Source organism: Heterodontus francisci, chromosome 5, assembly GCF_036365525.1.
Source record: "Heterodontus francisci isolate sHetFra1 chromosome 5, sHetFra1.hap1, whole genome shotgun sequence".
NCBI classification, from domain to species: domain Eukaryota; kingdom Metazoa; phylum Chordata; class Chondrichthyes; order Heterodontiformes; family Heterodontidae; genus Heterodontus; species Heterodontus francisci.
The window spans coordinates 182984305-183004972 of NC_090375.1; the positions used below are offsets into that span (position 1 = coordinate 182984305).

The window sequence follows — 20668 nt, forward strand, 5'->3', positions numbered from 1 at the left end:
ATATGCATCAAAAGTATTACAACAACAAATTCCAGCCCCTTTAACATAATAAAACATCTCAAGGTGCTTAACACATTTTATATTTGTAAAAGCTTGAAAGTTTGTGGGGGTTTTTTAGTATAGTGTATAATCTATAGTTTATGGGCCCCAGTACAAAAATGTGGACATAAGTAAATGCCTAAGATAGTGTCAGAAAAATTACCTTCATAATTATTTTATCTGACATTTTAAATCTGCCGCATACAATTTTCTGTTTGTTAAAACAGAAATGTCTGCTCATTTTTAGGCAGCAGGAGTAATGACATGAGCAGATTTTCTTTTTAATTTGATATAAAGCATATTCATCGTGTATCCAGGATCAGGTTACTAACAAATATTAAATAATTTATTTTCAGAAAATGAGTAATGAGAGGAAATGAAAAGTTTGGGGATTATTTTCTGTTCAAAAGCATTACCAGCTCTAAAATAAAATCAGATAAAATCTTATGTGGTATTTTGCCTGTTGTGCATGACATGGACTCTTCTGGTCTTGTAAAAACCCACTTCCATCCTCAGCCACTCCATGATGAACATTACAGGTTTGTGTCTTTGGAGAGATTGCAATTAGTGCACAGTGGTGTGCCTTCTGCATTATGCAAATGTCCTGGTCAGTTTATGTAAACTCGAGTTTTTATTAATTCTTAGGTATTAGATCCAAGAACTCGAATGATTCTGTTTAAAATGCTGAGCAGAGGAGTGATTTCACAAATCCATGGATGTATCAGTACAGGCAAGGAGGTAAAGTTCTTTGAAGAGTGATGAAAATCATTTTAGAATGATAAATATATACTGTGCAATATATATATTTTTATCACAAGATAACTGGATCAACTGATTTTTTAAAAAATGTGCCAACTGGATTCCATGACTAGTCCTGTAGGAGCATGCAGTGCAATTACAAAAATATGTAACGTACACTCACATAACTATTCTATATCTACAAAATAAAATACTACCAATGTTGGAAATCTGAAATAAATACAGACAATTTTCAACACTTAGCTGATCAGGCAGCATCTCTAAAGGGAAATAGTGTCGATGAGCTATCAGAGTTCTGACGATAGGTCATCAACCTGAAACGTCAAGTCTGTTTCTGTCTCCACAGATGCTGCCTGACCTCCTGAGTGTTCCCAGCATTTTCTATTCTTCTTGTCTCAAGTGTACATGTAGATGGCATTGTGAGCATAGTTATGGAATGGGGCCAGCTAAAGGAAAAGTAATTCCCTCCTTTGGAATGACACAGGATAAACAGAAATCTAAAGTGCTTTCTGTAAAAACACAAAGGAAATAAAATATAAAGCAGGATGTTGGAACTAGTAAAAGAGCGATGAAATTAATTTTAGGAATGAGCATTAAGGCAATCGTGGCTGGCCATGGCCAAATGCCAACTCAGAAAAGACAGAAATATCAGGGACTGAACACAAAATTAACACTGACCCCAGCACAGTCCTAAGGTTGTATTGAAGTCTCTGAATTAACAAACTGTTGACAAGGAAGGCCAAAAATATTGACAAAAAGCCAAATGCAATGTGCTAATGGGAACCCTGTAGACAGAGCAGATGATAGTGGGGAAAAAACAATTAAAATAAATTATTCCATGGGATGGGAAATATACCAGAATAATTACAATAAAACTGCTTTGCTTTATGACAAGTCAGCAGCTTAATCTTAGGTCTGTGACCTCTCATCAGAACTGGCAAAGGTTAGGAACTCTGTTTCTCTCTCCAGAGATGCTGCCAAGCCTACTGAGTATTTCCAGCACTTTGTTTTTATTTCAGGTTTCCAGCATCCACAGTATTTTGCTTTTTTTTATTATTGTTATCATAACAGCCTAATCTCCCCTGCCACCCCAAAATGAAATTGACTGCTGCACAGACTGGAGCCCGTCTCAACTTCAACATCCACATGAAGTAAAATTAGCTGTCCAGACCCCGTTGAGGCAGAATTTGCATTCAGAAACCACCCAGCACACTTAGCCCTCATGCTTTCTTGACCTGCCGTTTTCCTCTAATCTCCTATTCCAACGACCCTCCCCGCCCACCCCCCCACCACCCCCATTCCTTCACTTTATTCACAGAATTGTTAGTACAGAGGAGGCCATTCAGCCCATCGTGTCTGCACCAGCTCTCAAAGAGCAATTTACTCAGTTCCATTCCCTCACTCCTCCCTATTCTCTCCTCACACTTGCTACACATTTTGGGTGGCTGCTTCCTTGACGCAGCTCATTAGCGGGAATTTTATGCTATCTCCCACGGCGAGTTGCTTACTGGCTTTTGGAAGGTGGTAGAGGAAGGAGGGGGTCCCTCATTTAAAAGGCATTTAGTGCCTGATGGAGGGACCCAATATTGGGAACGGTTGGGGGCCCTGCTGAGAGCCAATCCCCTGCACTTACTGCTGACCCCCACCCCGCAAATCCCCTCCAGCCCTGATTCAGCTGTGGTCTGGGTGCAGCACCTCCAGTGAGTCCAGCACTGGCAGCAGCCACCGCCTCAACGGTGGTGCTGCTCAGTGAAAGAGCTGTTGGCCTTTGGCCAAAAGGTCTCAGCAGGCAGGACTTCTTTTGCCGGGGTCCATAATCCCAAAGAAGGCCTGCCACTGACCACTTAAGTGCCTAGTTGGCACGTAATGTAGCGGGCCTTCCCCAGAGAAGGCGATCGGGGCTACTGCCGGCGCTTTAGCCGGTGCCCGAGATCCCTGTCGCTCAAATAAAATCCTGGCCATTGTTTCCCAGCAGTGGCCTAACCTACTGCTACTTTGGAGATGCTGCCTTTGGAAGTGGAGCCCTTCACTATTTGTTTTTCTATTGTATTTACCAATCTCCTAACCCATTTCCTACTCGCTTCTCACCCTTACAGGGGTGTCAAAGCCAATTGGGGAGACTAAACGCAGATTGGGTGACCTCTTTGCGGAACACCTCCGCTCAGTCCGCAAGCATAATCCCCAAGCTTCCGGTTGCTTGCCATTTTAATTCACCAGCCTGCTCCTATGCCAATATTTCTGTCCTTGGCTTGCTGCAGTGTTCCAGTGAACTTCAATGCAGGCTTGAGGAACCGCACCTCATCTTCCGATTAAGCATTCTACAGCCTTCTGGACTCAACATTGAGTTTGACAATTTCAGTGAATGACTGCCTTTTTCATTTTATTTTATTTTGTTTTGTTTTATTTTATTCCATTTTTAAACCAGGGGCCTGTCTTAAATTTGTTTTTCAGGTTTTTGCTTTTGGACAGAGCTGTTCATTATTCTGCCATTAACACACTCTCTGGACTAATACTTTGTCTTTTCATACAACTATTAACACTATCTTTACCTTTGTTCCGTGGCATCTCTCCTGGCCTCTGCCCTATCACATACCTTACGTTTTGTTGTTCTTCGCCCGACCACCCCCCCCCACCCACCACCCGCCCCGCTTTCACTTGCTCAAAGCGTATTACATTTCTCACCTTTGCCAGTTCTGATGAAAGCTCACAGACCTGAAACATTAACTCTGTTTCTCTCTCCACAGATGCTGCCAGACCTGCTGAGTATTTCCAGCAATTTGTGCTTATTTCAGATTTCCAGCATCCACAGTATTTTGCTTTTATTTATTATAATACTGACCTTGTGTGCAATTAACACCCCAGATAAGATCTGTTAGGTCAGCACAGATTGGGAAACAAACTTCAGACCTTTTGGTTTGTGTAGTTTCCCACTAATTGTTTGTCTGCTTCAAATCTGTTATCAAAAGTACACAATATTTAAAACTTTTCAGATTCATATGAATGAATTAATTACCTTTATAAATGGACACCCTAGTACAAAAACAGCCTGTCTTTATACTTTAAAGTATCAGCGTTTAGCTAAAATATAGGAAATTATAGTCCCATTGCATTTCTCCTTAAAAGAATACAGGTTTATAAACTTTTTTAAACTGATCTATGATCTATGTTGTTGTTTCAAGCCTCCTTCAACAGTTCAGTTTTTGTCTCTATTTGCTAACAGGCAAATGTATATCATGCAACTACAAACACTGGAGAAAGCAGAGCAATAAAGATCTACAAAACTTCAATCTTAATTTTTAAAGATCGTGATAAATATGTTAGTGGTGAATTCAGGTAAGATTTTCTGATATGTACTTTTTTTTTTCTATATTAGATCTCCTAATTTATAGGTACAGTATCCTAAATGTGATTTGGAAACTGTAGAAACTGCAGGAATGTTTATTGCCTCGCAGTCATATGCAACATTTCATGAATTGCATCTACTTAGGTAGATCCAAATTTTAATTTTATTTTTGCATACCGTAACATTCAATTATTGTAGCCACTTCTTGCCACCCAAAAAAAATTCCTAAAGTAATTGCTGCATGTCATACACAAATACTTAAGTGGAAGCTACTTGTAAGGAACTCTAAAATGGAGAAACCAGCCTTCATTGAGCTACTTAAAGTATAACTTATGAATTAAAGCAGTGGAAGTACAGGAGGTAATGCAGAAAAAAATCAGTAATAGTTTATTGATGTTTAAAAACTTTGTGAACGCTGCAAATTCAAAGTTATCATTGGACTTTTAATTTGAGTCTGCACGTTGACTATGTCTGTCATGCTCAGTGATCACATAGTAATTGTTATCATCAGTGTCTTCCACCTGATCAAGGTAAGTCTCCTGTCCTTCCCAGATCATCTTCAGTGCCATCCAAGTGGTTAGACGTGCAGTATTTCTCACAGCTGCTTACAATCTATGAATCTAGTGCATTTTCACCGTTTAAAGCCGGTAATATTACAGGCAGGATCTAAGCTTTATTTATTGTTCACTATTTCTTGACTAACATGAAATACATCAAGAACATTTTAATGTTTTAAAACTTGCAGCAGGACTGTTATTAGTTATAGAAAAATTTAAAAGAAATTAATTTGACAAAGGTTAAATAATGCAGTTGGAAATAACTTTTTTTAAAAAAAAGATCTCTTTTTACTAAGACGTGTTGTATTTATAGTGCTTTTTAAACTTTAAAAAAATTGTTGAAAGGAACAGTAACTCTTTTTTAGATTCCGTCATGGATACTGTAAGGGAAATCCGAGAAAAATGGTGAGGACTTGGGCAGAGAAGGAGATGAGAAATTTAATCAGGTACTTTTCAGATCGCTTTGCTATTTTTTATATAGTGCCTGAACCTTAGAACCTTAGTCATGTATAAGAAAATAAACCTAATGCTTTTTGTAACTAAATTGGAAAGTTTTGCAGTTATGGCAGCTTTGCAAATTTTCTTCCAATATCAATCGTGTTTCCTGTCTCTGCTGTGAATTAAGCAGACTTGAAATTGGACTGTGGTTCTCCCACAGTGCTGTGCTTTGGTGCTCCAACATGCATTGCCACTTTGGTATTATAAGCTGCATCCAGTTTGTGCTGTGTCTGTCCAGGGAATGCTTGATTGTCATAGTGGCAAAGGAAATATTCCATTCCCCAATGTCACTATTCATCTACTTGATTAGAAAATGTAACCTTCTCCTCACCATTGTGGCCCAGATTTTGCCTGGGTAATGGCAGCAAAAATGTTAGCGTTCACTGTCATTACTGCTCTGAAACTGATAGCAACTGCTGAAGTCTGTACGTATGCACTTAAACACAGAAATCAGTGATTCTATGCTTCTCCGTAGGTTGTGCTGTTGAAGTCCACATGGACTGCAATCAATTAGAAATCATTAAACTGATGAGAACTTCCATTTTTATGCTATTAGTCATACTGTAAAAATCCTTGAAAACAGTTATACCTTGTAACTGTTTTAAACGGTGCATTAAGTTTATAATTGCTGCAAAACAAGCTCTCTGGCTGTGAAAAACTGTCATATTTCTCTGCTGTGATTTAAAAAAAAAATTCGCTTTTATATTTAAAAAAATTTAAAGTTTGATATTTCAGCTTTCACCTTAATTCTGTGTGTACACCAAATCTTTATTTTACTCTAAAATTATATTAAAAAGTGAAGTGCTTTTTAAGTTCCTGGACTGCTGTCTTGTGAGAATTCTTCAGTGTGATTGGCTACTTACCCTACTTGATGACATCATGGTTGCTGGATGCCTGGAGATCTCCCGGACTTCCTGCCAGATTCACCAGATCTTTGTGGACAACTTACTTTGAAGTCAGTGGTGGGTACCGTTGCTTCACCACTGACCACAAAACCTAGGCCTATATTTTTCAAAATTTTTATCTATTATAAAGGATGAGATAACTGGACACTTGAAAAGTAGTGATATGATTGGACAGAGTCAACAAGAATTTGTGAAAGGGAAATCATGTTTGACAAACCTGTTGGAGTTTTCTTTTGAGGATGTTACTTGTAGCATAAATAAAGGAGAACCAGTGGATGTGGAGTATTTGGATTTTCAGAAGGCTTTTGATAAGGTCCCACACAGGAGGTTAGGAAACAAAATAGAGCACATGGGATTGGGGGTAATATATTGCAATGGATTGAGAATTGGTTAACAGGCAGAAAGCAGAGAGTAGGAATAAATGGGTCATTCTCAGGATGGCAAGCTGTTACTAGTGGCATATCGCAAGGATCAGTGCTTGGGCCATAGCTGTTCACAATCTATATAAATGATTTGGATGTGGGGACCAATTGTAATATTTTCAAATTTGCTGATGACACAAAACTAGGAGGGAATGTAAGTTGTGAGAAAGATGCAAGGAGGCTTCAAGGGGATTTGGACAGGCTAAGGGAATGGGTAAAAACAAGGTAGATGGAATATAATGTGAATAAGTGCGAAGTGATTCACTTTGATAGAGAAAAAACAGAAAGGCAGAGTATTTCTTGTTATGGTGAGAGGTTGGGAAGTGTTGATGTCCAACGGGACTTGGGTGTCCTTGTTCATGATTCACTAAAAGTTAGTATGCAGGTGCAGCAAGCAATTAAGAAGGCAAATGGTATGTTGGCCTTCATTGCATGGGGATTTGAGTACAGGAGTAATTATGTATTGCTGCAATTGTATAAAGCCTCGAGACCACACCTGGATTTTTGTGTACAGTTTTGGTCATCTTATCTAAGGAAGAATATACTTTCCATAGAGGAAGTGCAATGGAGGTTCACCAGACTAATCTCTGGGCTGGCAGGATTGTCTTACGAGGAGAGACTGCAGAAACTGGGTCTGTATTCTCTCGAGTTTCAAAGAATGAGAGGTGATCTCATTGAAACTTACAAAATTCTACAGGGCGTGACAGGGTAGATGTGGATAGGATGTTTCCCCTGGCTGGTGAGCCTAGAACAAGGGGACACAGTCTCAGAATAAGGGGCAGGCCATTTAAGAATGAGATGAGGAGGAATTTCTTTATTCAGGGAGTGGTGAATCTGTGGAATTCTGTACCCCAGAGGGCTGTGGAAGCTCAATCATTGAGCATGTTCAAGACAGAAATGGATAGATTTCTGGATACTAATGACATCAAGGGATATGGGGATAGTGGAGAAAAATGGTGTAGAGGTAGATGATCAGCCATGATCTGTTTGAATGGCAGAGCAGGCTCAATGGGCCACTCCTCTTATTTCCTATGAAGTACAGCCCACACAAAATTGATTCTCCAAACAAATTAATGCTGCGACAATCTCATTGCCTCAGGCTGGCCAACTCTTTAAGGCTAGAGTCAGAAATGCATACTAGTAAAAAAAACACATTTGTGTTCACAGCAAAGAATTATAATTTCCCTCAATTCTTAGGTTTGTTGCTAGTTTAAATATCCCTGTGATGAATAGGTCCAGCTTTTCAATATCTTGCACAAAATGAGAAAATTACTTTTGAACTGTACTCATTGCTGTTGTATAAGCAACACGGCAGCCAATTTGCACACGGCATGGTCTCTCAGACAACAGTAAGATAAACATGGTTAGGGGATAGATGTTAGGATACAAGTAGAATCCTGTTGCATTTTTAAATAGTGAAATAGGATATTTTTAGACGTTTTAGTGATATTCATGTTATAGCATTGATCCATCTGGTTAAGCATGCAGGTAGTTTATCCCCAATTACTTGTTTTTAAGATACAAGATTTAAATCCTGTATGATCGTTTTCCCTTCATGAAGCACTTTTTAAAAAGGCAATACTTGCACGCATATGGCTTCCATGTCTCAGATGGTCTTATGGGGTGCCCAGGTATTAAGCTGAATTTGTAGCAGGACCATGATGGAAACTGGAAGTGTTCCAATTTAGTTTAGCTACTCGTTTTATCACATCCCCCTTTTGTGATCATCATTGTCATCAGAAGGTGGCAGAAAACACTGCAGTAGATTGTATCATAGGCTAGACAAATTTAACAAAACAAGTGAATTAAAATGGTAATGTGACTTTTTTTAAAAGTAGTTAAGCTTAGATAGCTCCTTAAGCAGTTTGCAACTATTGTGATAAACTGTGATCCATGTAATTTTTATGTGGAAGTTCTTTTACTGTCACCTACAGAAAATATATGGTTTGACTAACTTTTCACATTACAGATTTTCCTGATTTGGAAGAAGTCCGATAAATAGCTTCAAAAAAAGAAACTGGAACCAAACAAATTTAAATAACTTAATTTCAAAAAGGAATTGACAGTCATAACATATTTGAAACAGTTTCCAAAAGATGTTTGAATTGAATGATTTGGCCCCCCTCTTTGGACACCTGTTTTAGACAGATCAACTAATTGTTCCAACAGTTGTATATAATGATAATATAGTAAATATGATTTTGGTGATTGAAAATAAGAAACCAATATAATTCTCAACCTTAAAGGAAATAGTTAATTATTTGTCCACACCATCAATGTTCCATTGGATGTCAAAGAATGATTTAAAATCTGAATTACGAAGAAATAATTGCTAATGCACATTATTGTCACTTAAATTATGTATTCTCTTGACCTGATAATTAAGCTGTGGGATACTAGCATTTGAATACTTGACTGCATCTCCATAAAGCTTGTTTAAAATAAATTTAATATCCAAAGTGACTCCTGACAACGCAGCGGCCCGCTGACGTCATCAGAGTGCGTCAAGCTGTGCACATGCGCAGCTACATCTTGCCAGTACTAAGTGTCACATGCATGAGATGACGTCATGGCGCAGCGCCGATGTCATCGCGTATCCGTGCCTAGTCCATCTTCGCACATGCACGATAAAGCATCATTGGGTTTCCAGCCCCCCACTCAGCTGGAGGAAGCGGCTGAATGGGAGACTTTGAGGCTGGAGCTCGATCCCCGTCACTCGCTCCCGCCCCATTAGCTGCTCTTCTCCCCCCCCCCCCCTCCCTTGGCAACTTGCTGCAGGCCTGGACGCTTCCTCTCCTCAGCTGCTCGCTCCAGACCTTGTTGCTTCCCCCCACTCCCCTGGCCGATTGTTCCTCGCTTCGTACCACCCTGCTCTCCGGCCGCTCGCTCCCCACTCTCATTCCAGCCACTAGTTCTAGGCCGTGCCGCTTCCCTCCTCTCGGCCACTTGATCCTATGTCATCCCGTCACCCTTTGCAGCCCGCCTTGCTTCTTCGGCACATGGTGATTGATGAAACACGGGAGCTAGTAGTCGAGAGGAGGGAAGCAGTGCGGCCTAGAGCTAGCGTGGGGAGGGGGGGAAGCGAGACCCAGCGGACGGAGTGCAGGGTGGCGCGAGTAGGGAACAATCGGCCGGTGGAGTGGGGGGCAGCAGCGAGGTCTGGAGCAAGTGGCTGGCGGGGGATGGGAAGCGGCTGGTAGGAAGGAGGGGGAGAATGCGAGTTGCCGAGAGGAGAGAGCGGCCAGTGGTGAAATAAGTCCTGGTCAGTCATATAAACGAATCACAATAACGAATTGGCAGCACATTTTATTCTCTGCCCAATTTTCTTTTCCGTCAATCGGGGTGCCAATTCACCATCCTAATGGAAACTCAATCATAAAATTCCTTTTGTATTTAGTAGGATTACTGGAATGTTAAATGGATCTGAGGATTACATTTAGTATTGTATATAGTATCATATTACTGGGCTTCCATCCAACTTAATGTAAGGCTAGTTTGCTACAACGATCTAGCCATAAGCAATTCCTGTGATAAATTGAGCAGCACCATCTTGCATCCTGGCAACAGCCTGAATGTCGCAGACACTGATGTTCCAGTTGAAGAGCCTGCATTTGCGCATGTGCAAGTACTGCACCACCTAGCGGTTGCATTGTCAGCAAACGCAGCCTTTATTATCTGCTAAAATAGAGGATGGCATCCAATGGAAACATGCTAACTGTTTGATAGCACAACAGAAATGCTGAGTCATATATTTTAATACAATAAAAATGTAATGCTGTTTATTTTGGATGTAGGTTGCAAACAGCGGAAATACCTTGTCCAAAGCCAATCATGCTCAGGAGTCACGTGCTTGTTATGGGTTTTATTGGTAAAGATGATATGTGAGTTTTTTTTTCATTTTGTGGAATTCAAACCAGTACTTTTATTTAAGAGGCATTCTGAAAGGAATAATTTAGTTAACAAAGCTATATGTCATGAATGTACTGTACTGATCTTCTAGGACTGGAAAAAGATAAAATGGTTAAAAGGAAAAGAAAGCCGAGAGGCAACATTCTATATTTAAACTGGATTATGGTGGTGATTGTGTTTGCGTATCATGGAACAAACCCTTAATTTTATGGAAATTGTTAATGCAGCCTTCGGTGGTTTCAAATACATGTAGCATGGTTATGAAAGGAAATACAAAAATGATTCATAAATATTATTTAGTGTGGCAAAGGATTTAAGTAACAGGGAGCACAAGTTTAATACAGCAGCTTGGACTTACATAGACTTTAATGTAGGAAAATGTCCCATGGTGCTGCAGAGGAGCGTAATCAGATAAAAATTGACACCAAGCAAAGGAGATATTAGGGCAAGTGATTGAAAGTTTGGTGAAAGAGGTAAGCTTAAAGGAGGAGAGGGAGGTAGAGAAGCAGAGGAGTTTGGGGAGGGAACTCTAGACCTTGGGGCCTAGACAGCTGAAGGCATGGCCACCAATGGTAGGGAGCAGGAAGTGGACGATGCACTAAAGACTAGAATTATGCAGAGCTCTTGGAGAGTTGTAAGGCTGGAGAAGGTTAGAGAGATGGCGGGGTGGGGGGTGAGGCCATGGAGGGATTTGAACATAAGGATGCAAATTTTAACTGACTACTGGTTCACCAACACCTCAGTGTAGTCAGTGAACACAAGGGTGGTGGGTGAGTGGAACATGGGGTTGGTTTGTTCTGTGCAGTAGAGTTTTGGATGAGTTCAAGTTTATGGAGGGTGGAAGCTGGGAGTCTAACCAAGAGAGAATTGGAATAGATGAGTCAGGAGGTAACAATAGCATGAATGAGCATTTCAGCAGCAGATGGGCTGAGGTAGGGGTGGAGATTGTTGATGTTATTGAGGTCTTTGTGAAGGAGAGGAGTTGGAAGCTATACTTTGGGTCAAATAGGATTCTGAGGTTGCAAACCATCTGGTTCAGATGAGATAGTGGTCAAGGAGGTTGATGGAATTGGTGGCAAGGGAATGGAGATTGTGGTGAAGGCCTTCCTCATATTTAATTGGAGGAAATTGCAGCTCATCCAGGGCTGGATGTCGGACAAACAGGCTGACAAAGAGGCAGTGGAAGGGTTGAAAGAAGTGGTGGTGAGATAGAGCTGGATTTCATCGGCTTACATACAGAACGTGGCTTTGTTGTCTTCAGTGTTGGTGAGCAGCAGAAATAGGAGGATAAGGTTATACCCATGGGTACTCCAGAGGTAACTGCAGGGCCGCGAAGAGAAACCATTTCAGGAGATTATCTGACCGTGAGTGGATAGCTGAGTGGAATCGGGCGAGGGCAGTCCTGCTCAGCTGCACAGTACAAAGATTAATCATTAAAATGTCATTGGAACATTTTCATCCTATGGGTAATAGAACAAAATAAGTGGCTTCAAAAGGAAATTGACAATGGAGATAAAGGAATATGCTGAGAAAGGGTGGAGAATGCTGATTTTACTTTCTAGAAAGGCACCAGCTTAATGGACCTAAAGGCCTATCCTCCTTCCCAAAATTTGTTATACACCAAATGTACTTCCTATATTTCTTTCTACTTTATTATTTTAATTTTTATATTGCTATAAAATTCTGAAACAAATCTATTACTGTAACTTCCCTGATCTGTGTATAATCTGCATTTGATTCTTGATAAATTATTTTGAATTAAGTGCAACTTTTACCGGCATTTGGATACCCCATTTATTTTTAATTCAGCAGTCTAGCTCAGCCAAAGACTGGGTGAATTTATTCAGTGAGTAGCTGAACTACACAAATCAGGAAAGCTCCAGGATTGATCTCAGCCCGCAGCAAGTAGGCTGATTTCAGCTAGGACCACAACAAGGCGCTATTATTAGCCTCGGTCCTTGAGACATTAGGAGGGAAAAATCAGCAAATGATACTTGCGCTTGATCACTTACCAGAGTGTTCAACATGTGTGGTCTCGGTAAGCTCATCTGAGAGGCTCCTATTGGTTGAAGAGCTTCCTATGCTCACTGCTGAAACATGGATAATGGAGCAATGTAGCAGAGTGTATGGCACCTGAAACAGTTCCAAAAAGGAATAGATGCCTTCGAGATTTTTTTTTATTATCTATTCACTAAGTTAATTGACATTAAGTCAACCCTCTTGTATGATAACCTTACTTAAAAATGTAAAAACATTTTGTAAAACTTCGCAGTATTGAGAGACAATACAAAAACATAATCAAAATGCTCGTGAATGAAGACTAATCAGAGATATTGTACATCATGAATAAATTAATTGTTTGAACACAATCCCAAAATTCAAAAGTCTATAAACTGCTAATCTCATTTTCCCTGTTGATCATGTCATTTAGATTCACCATGTGTTAGATGCGCAGCCAGACACTCTATATAAGAAAATTATATAAATTTTTGTTTCATTTCTTAAGCTACTCAGTTTTTAAAGACTGCTTGTTAGAATCTATTCAGAAAAATAATAGCAGATACCTATCTGTATTTAAGTAGTTATATTAGAGTAATAAAAATGTCAGTGGACATGTAAGTTCACGGCAATGTATATGCCAAGGTCTCACTTTAAAACTTCAAAATTTCTTCATCTAGTTTAGATAAAAATTGTTGAAGGTTTGAATTCTTTCAGTTCCATTTTTGCTTTAGAGAACACACATATTTTGATGTAAGGGAACTAATATCCTGTGCTTTAATTGTTTTTCCTTTGATTCTCTAGGCCGGCACCACTGTTGAAGAATGCTCACTTGTCTGAATCCAAGGCCCGTGAACTATACCTATTTGTTATTCAGTACATGCGAAGAATGTACAAGGATGCCAGGCTGGTACATGCTGATCTCAGTGAATTTAACCTGCTGTAAGTTGCTACCTTGATGAATCTTGATAGTGGTTAGTGATTCTTAATGCATTTGTTACTTTATACCTTTTATCTATTCCTCTCAATTTCCCTCCCAACACCTCACCCACATGCAATCTGGGCTATTTTCTATTTTAAAAGCACTTTATAATGCCAATTGTTATCATGTTACCTTAATGTTATAACACTTACCTATCCTGAAATGAGCAACACCAGTATGTAATTCTGTAAATATTAGACTTTAGCTGTAAACTTTTACACCAAAAGTTACAGAAATATTTTGAAATGTATAGTAACTGAAATAGCAAATACTTACATTTCTATTGTGGTTTTAATGTAGGAAAACATAACCACATATTTCACAAGGATGCAATCAATCAAAATTGGCACAGAACCAAAGAAGCAGATGTAGAATATTTGGATGGGTAACTAAAAGCTTAGTCAGGCATGGGTTTTAAGGAGGGTGTTAATGGTGGAGAGCGAAATGTGGCCATAATGATTGCCACATGATAATCCAATATTCATTGTATATTGCACACAAATATAGTAGAAATGGATGACCTGGAAGCAATGAAACTTGGGGAAATAGTTCATGGGTTCAACATGATTGTGAATTATGTAAATTTTGTTTCCTTCCTATGCCATCCCCATCCCACCACATTTCCGTATTGACCCCGCACCCACCTCCAGCCCCCACAGGCAGCAGTTCCTTGGCTAACATTTTGAAAATCACCTAATTAAAATTCAGTAGGATAGATTATGCATGAGCTAAACACAAGACTGTGCTGACTCACAAAGTGGAACAGGATCTCAGCTTCATTTCTGGGTTGGAGGGGGATGGTGGGGGGTGTACCTTCAAGGATCAGTCCTGCTGCAATCCTGACTGCTGATCATGGCCAGTGCAGAGCTGCAGATCAAGCCAGCCAATGTTGTCGACGTGATTCTAAGTAATGCTTGCACATACCCAGCTACTGTACGTTCTCACCACCAGTGAGAGGAAAGGACGAGTCCTGATGCTTCTCTCTGATTTCCACCCTAGCTTTTGAAAAAGACAACAACCGACCTACATAACTGTCAGGGAGATTCTGCACCACTTCACGCATGCACAGACTCTATCTTTGTATGGCGACAGTGACACACCAACTGTTGGCATTGCAACAGTACTTCTTTAAATCCCTATCCCATGCTATCCCTCTCATGCCATACCTGTCCTTTGCATCCCTCTCATCATCCCCATTCCATTTAATCTATGCCAGTCCCATCCCCCATTCCATCCCACCATATTGTCACTGCGCCACCCCCATGTTGCTCCCTCCCTCCATCCCATACAATTTGCCCCCTTGTCCCCAGTCCCTCCAGTCAGGGTAACTTTGTTGGGCTCCCCTTACTTTCCGCTGTTGTTTTTTTGCTCCACTAACCCCTCACATGCTGCAGCTGCCACCAACCGTCCCTCTCATGGTGTTTTGCCACTGCCACCAGTCATTGGCAGCCACTGTGCATCATGTGCTCCAGTCGTCCACACGTCCCATTTGCCTCCATGTGCACCAGGCTCTGTCCACCAAGTCAGCCCACCGACCAATCAGAAAAGTGTGACTGACAAACTATTATGGATTTGTATGTATAAATGTATGGATGGTTATATAAGAGACTGATGGGATACTTTTTACAATGTTTGCTGTATGTATGCTAAAATTCATTTCAGAATGACTTAGTTTGCCTGTAAAAGTAAATTTATTTAAAAGTGAAATTATCTTGGTATAGTCAAGACTTTGAGGAAGGAGGTCATTTGTATGAACTTTGTTTTTCTGCCATCCTGCAGGTACCACAATGGCGGCATTTATATAATTGATGTATCACAGTCGGTGGAACATGATCATCCGAGTGCCTTGGAGTTTCTCCGAAAAGACTGTCTCAACATTAATGGTGAGTCAAAAGCCACAATTATTTTTGCTTTTGCTCAGAACTTTTCCTTGCTAAGTCTGTGAACATGATCAATGGTTACATAATAAATCTGTCATATTTATGTAAGTTGAACATTGAATATACATAAAGCCACTAATGTAACTGGCTGGAGTTTTGAATGTGAGAACAAACAAACTACCATCCATAAATTGAGAGTGCACAATAAGTTGATACCTTGTCCTTGGTGCCAAATGGTAATCCATTTACTATTTGATGATGTTTATAAAATTAAAAACATTGTCTAATGTGCGTCCAGTGTTGCACTGCTCAGTGGTGGTATGTTAAAACTGTCACTATCAAAATCATTTTTGAGATTTGCTCAAAATTGTGGTTATTTTAAACAAAGATTGTCCAATTAACTAGATATTTTATTCCGGAGTGTCTCAACCCAGGATATCTTTTTTTTTAAACTGATGCGATTTTCATGATGTAATTGTTTTATTATTCACTATTTTTATTGGTTTAGTCTAGGCTGCAATTTGGTATACTTTGTAAAACTGAAAGTGTTTAAAAAATGTAACATTTATGTATTCAATGGACAACATGTTCACATTATTACTAATTTGGTCATTTCTAAGTGGGCAGTTTTGAGGTATTTATTATTCCACGGTACTCTTGTTCTGTATTTACCCTATCTTCATCTATCAACTGCCCATTAACAGTGGACTGTGTCAGATATACAGGAAAAGAACTTTTCTTATCTGAAATTTAAATCAGACCTCATAGATTTGTAGATTTTTCTGGATTTACATGCTTGGACTTTATAACTGATAATGATCCATAATGATTTAAAGAAGTTTGTGTGATTTCTGTCAATATAGAAATGTCGTTCATCATTGCACCCTTTATTCTCTGTTAGAATTTTTCCGTAAACATGATGTTGCTGTGATGACTGTGCGAGAACTTTTTGAATTTGTCACGGACCCTTCAATTATGGAAGATAATCTTGATGCTTACCTTCAGAAGGTAAGATTTTATACACTTGTACTTTCATAAAATGAAACTGTATTTCTTTGAGCAGCAAGATCCTGAAAGGGAGATTGATCTTTAATTATACTGTGATTAACGCTGGACTTTGTAACACGATTATGTTTTTAAAAACTGTGATTGTTAAAGGTTTAACATGGAATCTGAGAAGTCATGTGATCTTGCATCAATTCTGCTTAACGACAAGACAGAAATCTTGGTTACCAGGACAACAGAGAACACAGGTCAAAGACATATTTTGAAAAGCAGAGACTGGGGGGTATAACACCTGAAGAGCAATGGGTTTCACCCTCCCAGACTTTCAGATTGTAAACAAGGAGTCAGTGATTCTGAGGATGCAAATGTACATGGCAGCTGCTAACACCTGGACTCAATAAAAAGCCTAGGTAGCGTTGCTGAAGTCAGACTTGTAGGCTGTAATTTTACAGCCCCCAAACAAGCAGGCTGGTGGTGGGGATGGGGGAGGGACGTAAAATTGAGTGGAGGGGAGGCCCCTCCCATCCCCGCTGCAATTTTACACGGGGCAGTGGTGCCGAGAAATGGCCTGCCCATCCCAGGCCAATTAACTGGCACTTAAGGGCCTCCTCCGACCGTCGAGGGTATTTTATCCTCGGTGGCCGCATAGCAAAAGCCTCGAGCCCCACCCTTCTTGCAGACGGGGGGATGGCCCTGTTGATCGGGCGCCCTGTGCCCCACGGAGGGCCGGCCCCGAAGCCCCAACAGCTCCCAATGCACAACACACCCCCTGCCAACCACCCCCCGCCCCCGCTTGCCTCGCCGGAGCCTGGCCAATTGTCCCCCGGCAAGGCCCTAAAAACTTAGCTGACTTCCGGGGCTGTGCTTCACCTCGCTTTTGATGGATGGGTGTAGTTTAGTTTAGTTTAGTTTAGTTTAGAGATACAGCACTGAAACAGGCCCTTCGGCCCACCGAGTCTGTGCCGACCATCAACCACCCATTTATACTAATCCTACACTAATCCCATATTCCTATCACATCCCCACCTGTCCCTATATATTTCCCTACCACCTACCTATACTAGGGGCAATTTATAATGGCCAATTTACCTATCAACCTGCAAGTCTTTGGCATGTGGGAGGAAACCGGAGCACCCGGAGGAAACCCACGCAGACACAGGGAGAACTTGCAAACTCCGCACAGGCAGTACCCGGAATCGAACCCGGGTCCCTGGAGCTGTGAGGTTGCGGTGCTAACCACTGCGCCACTGTGCCGCCCACTGTGTAGTCCTAGCAGTGGCCACCACTCACGACGTGGCTGGAACTAAGATCTTTCGGCCTGCTGATTGACTGAGTGCTCCATTAGGTGGGACATCCTGCCTCGAGGAGGTGGAAGTCCCGCCCAAAACCAATTAAAGGCCTGGGGAGCAAAAAAACCCAGCCTGGCTCCCCAGGCCCAGTGGTGGCGGGCTCGCCACTGACTTTTTGGCAGGTGGGCGGGGCGTCCCGCCAAACGAAAAATTCCGGCCATGGACTTTGCATATTGGAAAAGGACAATAGGCTATTCACTTGCGATTCCAGATTTTCTGCAGGCAGCCAGGCTGTAAGAAGGAAACCAGCCATGGCAATCTCAAGGGAGAGAGAGAGAGGGGACACCTGCTCTCAGAAGATATGCAGAACCCCTTGTACTTTTTCAGCTTGACCTGCCACCTTGAACCCCAACGTCTTTTTGTTCCTGCATCACTTTTAAAATTGAACCATTTACTTTATATTGCCTATAGTAATTTTTCCTTCCAGAATGCATCACTTAACACTTCTCTGTGTTAAATTTCATCCGCCATGTGTCTGCCTATTTCACCAGTCTATGTCCTCCTCACTATTTAATACATTTTATTGCTTCGTTGCTTCTTTGAATTATTATCTCTGATGACTACTGGCCTTTTTTCTCTTTGTCTTTTCAAAGAAGTGTAACTGATGACAAATTTTGGACTTTGGATAATTGGTGCAAAATCCTTTCAGTCATGAATAACCTTACTGAACAAACAAATGTGTTGCAAGATAGCATTCCAAAAATAAAAATGAAAATTTACTGTATAAATAATTGAGCAGTTAAAAGATTATTTTTTTATTTTATATCTCGAACGTCACCACTGTTGTACTTATATTAATCAGGCAATGGAAATAGCTGCAGAGAGAACAGAAGAAGAACGATCCAACCAGGACAAAGTAGATGAAGAGGTATGTATCTTCTATTGGAATGTTGTTGCCTGTGTTTTGGATTTTTCTTGCACAGGTTTTCGTATGTATTTCCAGTACCATTGTAGTTTCCTCTTGGGCACATCATGACACCAAAAATGCATAATAAATTGGATAGTTAGTGTGCTTTTAGTATGACTATCTGGATGAGGTGATTTCATACACATAATGGTGTGCATTAGCTTCAGTGCAAAAATAGCCATTGTGGTTAACTGCTTAAAAGATTTCGTTTGATAAATTCTAGTAACCCTCATTTGCATTTTAGGGTGCATTAACACCACAACTGCAGCATAGTGGGCCAATGCTGCACTTACAGTGCCAGTGCAATCTGAATTCAGTGTCGGGTCTAACCTCATAATCGAAATGGAACAAGAGTTCCTGGAGAAAATAATCTCACTCCATTCCACTTTGGAGACAGGTCAGATCTTCGTGTCTGATTTGTATTCCAAGCTTAGTGTTGCAAAGTAGTTTCTACTTTGCACTAATGCAAAGATTGTGGAATATGAATGCTCTGTAAAGGTCAAAAGGTACAAACTAATTTTTCAGTTCCTAATCTCACATTGAGTTGAATATCGGTAAGCAGTACTCCATCTGCGTTTGCACAAATGTACACGACTGCCTTCCCAACTTACCACAGGTATATAAATGTGGTGAAAAGGGAGAACAAAGGAAGCCTGTGAGGAAGCTCCTCGCTCACACTACTTACAAAAATTAAACAGGTTCTGAATACTTTGTCACAGTAGAAAAGTAAGGAAAGCTGCACAAAAGCTGGAGATAATAAATGTGAAACAATTAACTTTTTAAAGCGAGAGCTTAAATTTAGGAATTTACCTTCCAGATCCCCATGTGTAGCTGACATTGTAAATGCCTTCCCTTCTATGGGACTGGCCTTCCTTTCTAAACTGTTGTTAAAACATAACTCCTCAAAAAGAGCACCCTTAGCCTTTTCCTTGCAAACTATCACACCATTTTCAATTTTTCTTTCCTTGCCAGAGTCCTTGAATGTGTTGATGTTTCCCACATCCTGCCCATTGGTCACGTAACTGTTGCTTTGATTAAACTATTTTCAAAGCCATGGGAGGAGCAGAAATCTTAATTTTAAGTCATGCTAGCATCCTCTCTGTAATTGATACATCATTCTTCCTCATTCTCCTTGACCTCCATAGCCTCCAACACTGTTAGAATCATAGAAAGTTTACGGCACAGAAAGGGGCCACTTGGCCCATCGTGTCTGTACCGGCTGAAACGGGCCACCCAGCCTAATCCCACCTTCCAGCATTTGGTCCTTAGACCTGCAAGTTACGGCACTTGATGTGCATATCCAGACTCCTTTTGAATGAGTTGAGGGTTTCTATATCTGCTATCCTTTCAGGCAGTGAGTTCCGGAACGCCCACCACCCTCTGGGTGGAAAATGTTTTCCTCATCTCCTCTCTAATCTTTCTACCAATCACTTTAAATCTCTGTTCCCCAGTCACTGACCTCTCTGCTAAGGTAAATAGGTCCTTCACCTCCACTCTATCCAGGCCCCTCACAATTTTGTACATTTCAATCAAATCTCCCCTCAGCTTTCTCTTCCAAGGAGAACAAACCCAGCCTATCCAATCTTTCCTCATATCTGTATTCTTCCAGTCCTGGCAACATCCTCATAAATCTCCTCTACTCTTTCTAGTGCAATTACATCCTATCTGTAATGAGGTGACCAGAACTGCACAGAGTACTCAAGCTGTGGCCTAATCAATGATTTATACAGTTCCAGCTCTTATATTCTATGCCTATTTAATCTTAGCCAGAGTATCTCTAGCAATGGCATCCATAGAAAACTATTCCTGCACTGTCACCTCAGGAGCACTGAAGGATCTGTCCTTGGTCCCTCCTTTTCCTCATGCATGCTGTTCCTTGATGACATCATCAGTGACCGTAGGATCAACTTTCACATGTATGCTGATGACACCTGGCTCTATCTCTCCATTGTTCCACTGCCTTCATGCTGTTGGACTACTTGCCTGAGCAAGTACTTCAATGAGCCACAGTTTCCTCCAGTTAAACACTGGGAAGACTAAAGCCATTGTCTCTGTACCTACAACAAACTGTTCCACTAACTTAATCCTACTCCTCCTCGGTCACTATTTTAGGCA

At 40.7% G+C, this 20668-nt stretch overlaps 1 protein-coding gene across 1 annotated transcript in view; it reads left to right on the forward strand.

The window, feature by feature from the left end:
• riok1 (RIO kinase 1 (yeast)) overlaps positions 1–20668 on the forward strand; it is a 38829-nt gene that overhangs the window by 9117 nt on the left and 9044 nt on the right. The window contains exons 6-13 of the mRNA XM_068032444.1: positions 685–777; positions 4019–4131; positions 5064–5144; positions 10318–10404; positions 13235–13372; positions 15192–15295; positions 16194–16300; positions 18449–18514. Of these exons, the coding sequence (XP_067888545.1) occupies positions 685–777; positions 4019–4131; positions 5064–5144; positions 10318–10404; positions 13235–13372; positions 15192–15295; positions 16194–16300; positions 18449–18514 (789 nt within the window). The remainder of the gene's footprint in view (positions 1–684; positions 778–4018; positions 4132–5063; positions 5145–10317; positions 10405–13234; positions 13373–15191; positions 15296–16193; positions 16301–18448; positions 18515–20668) is intronic.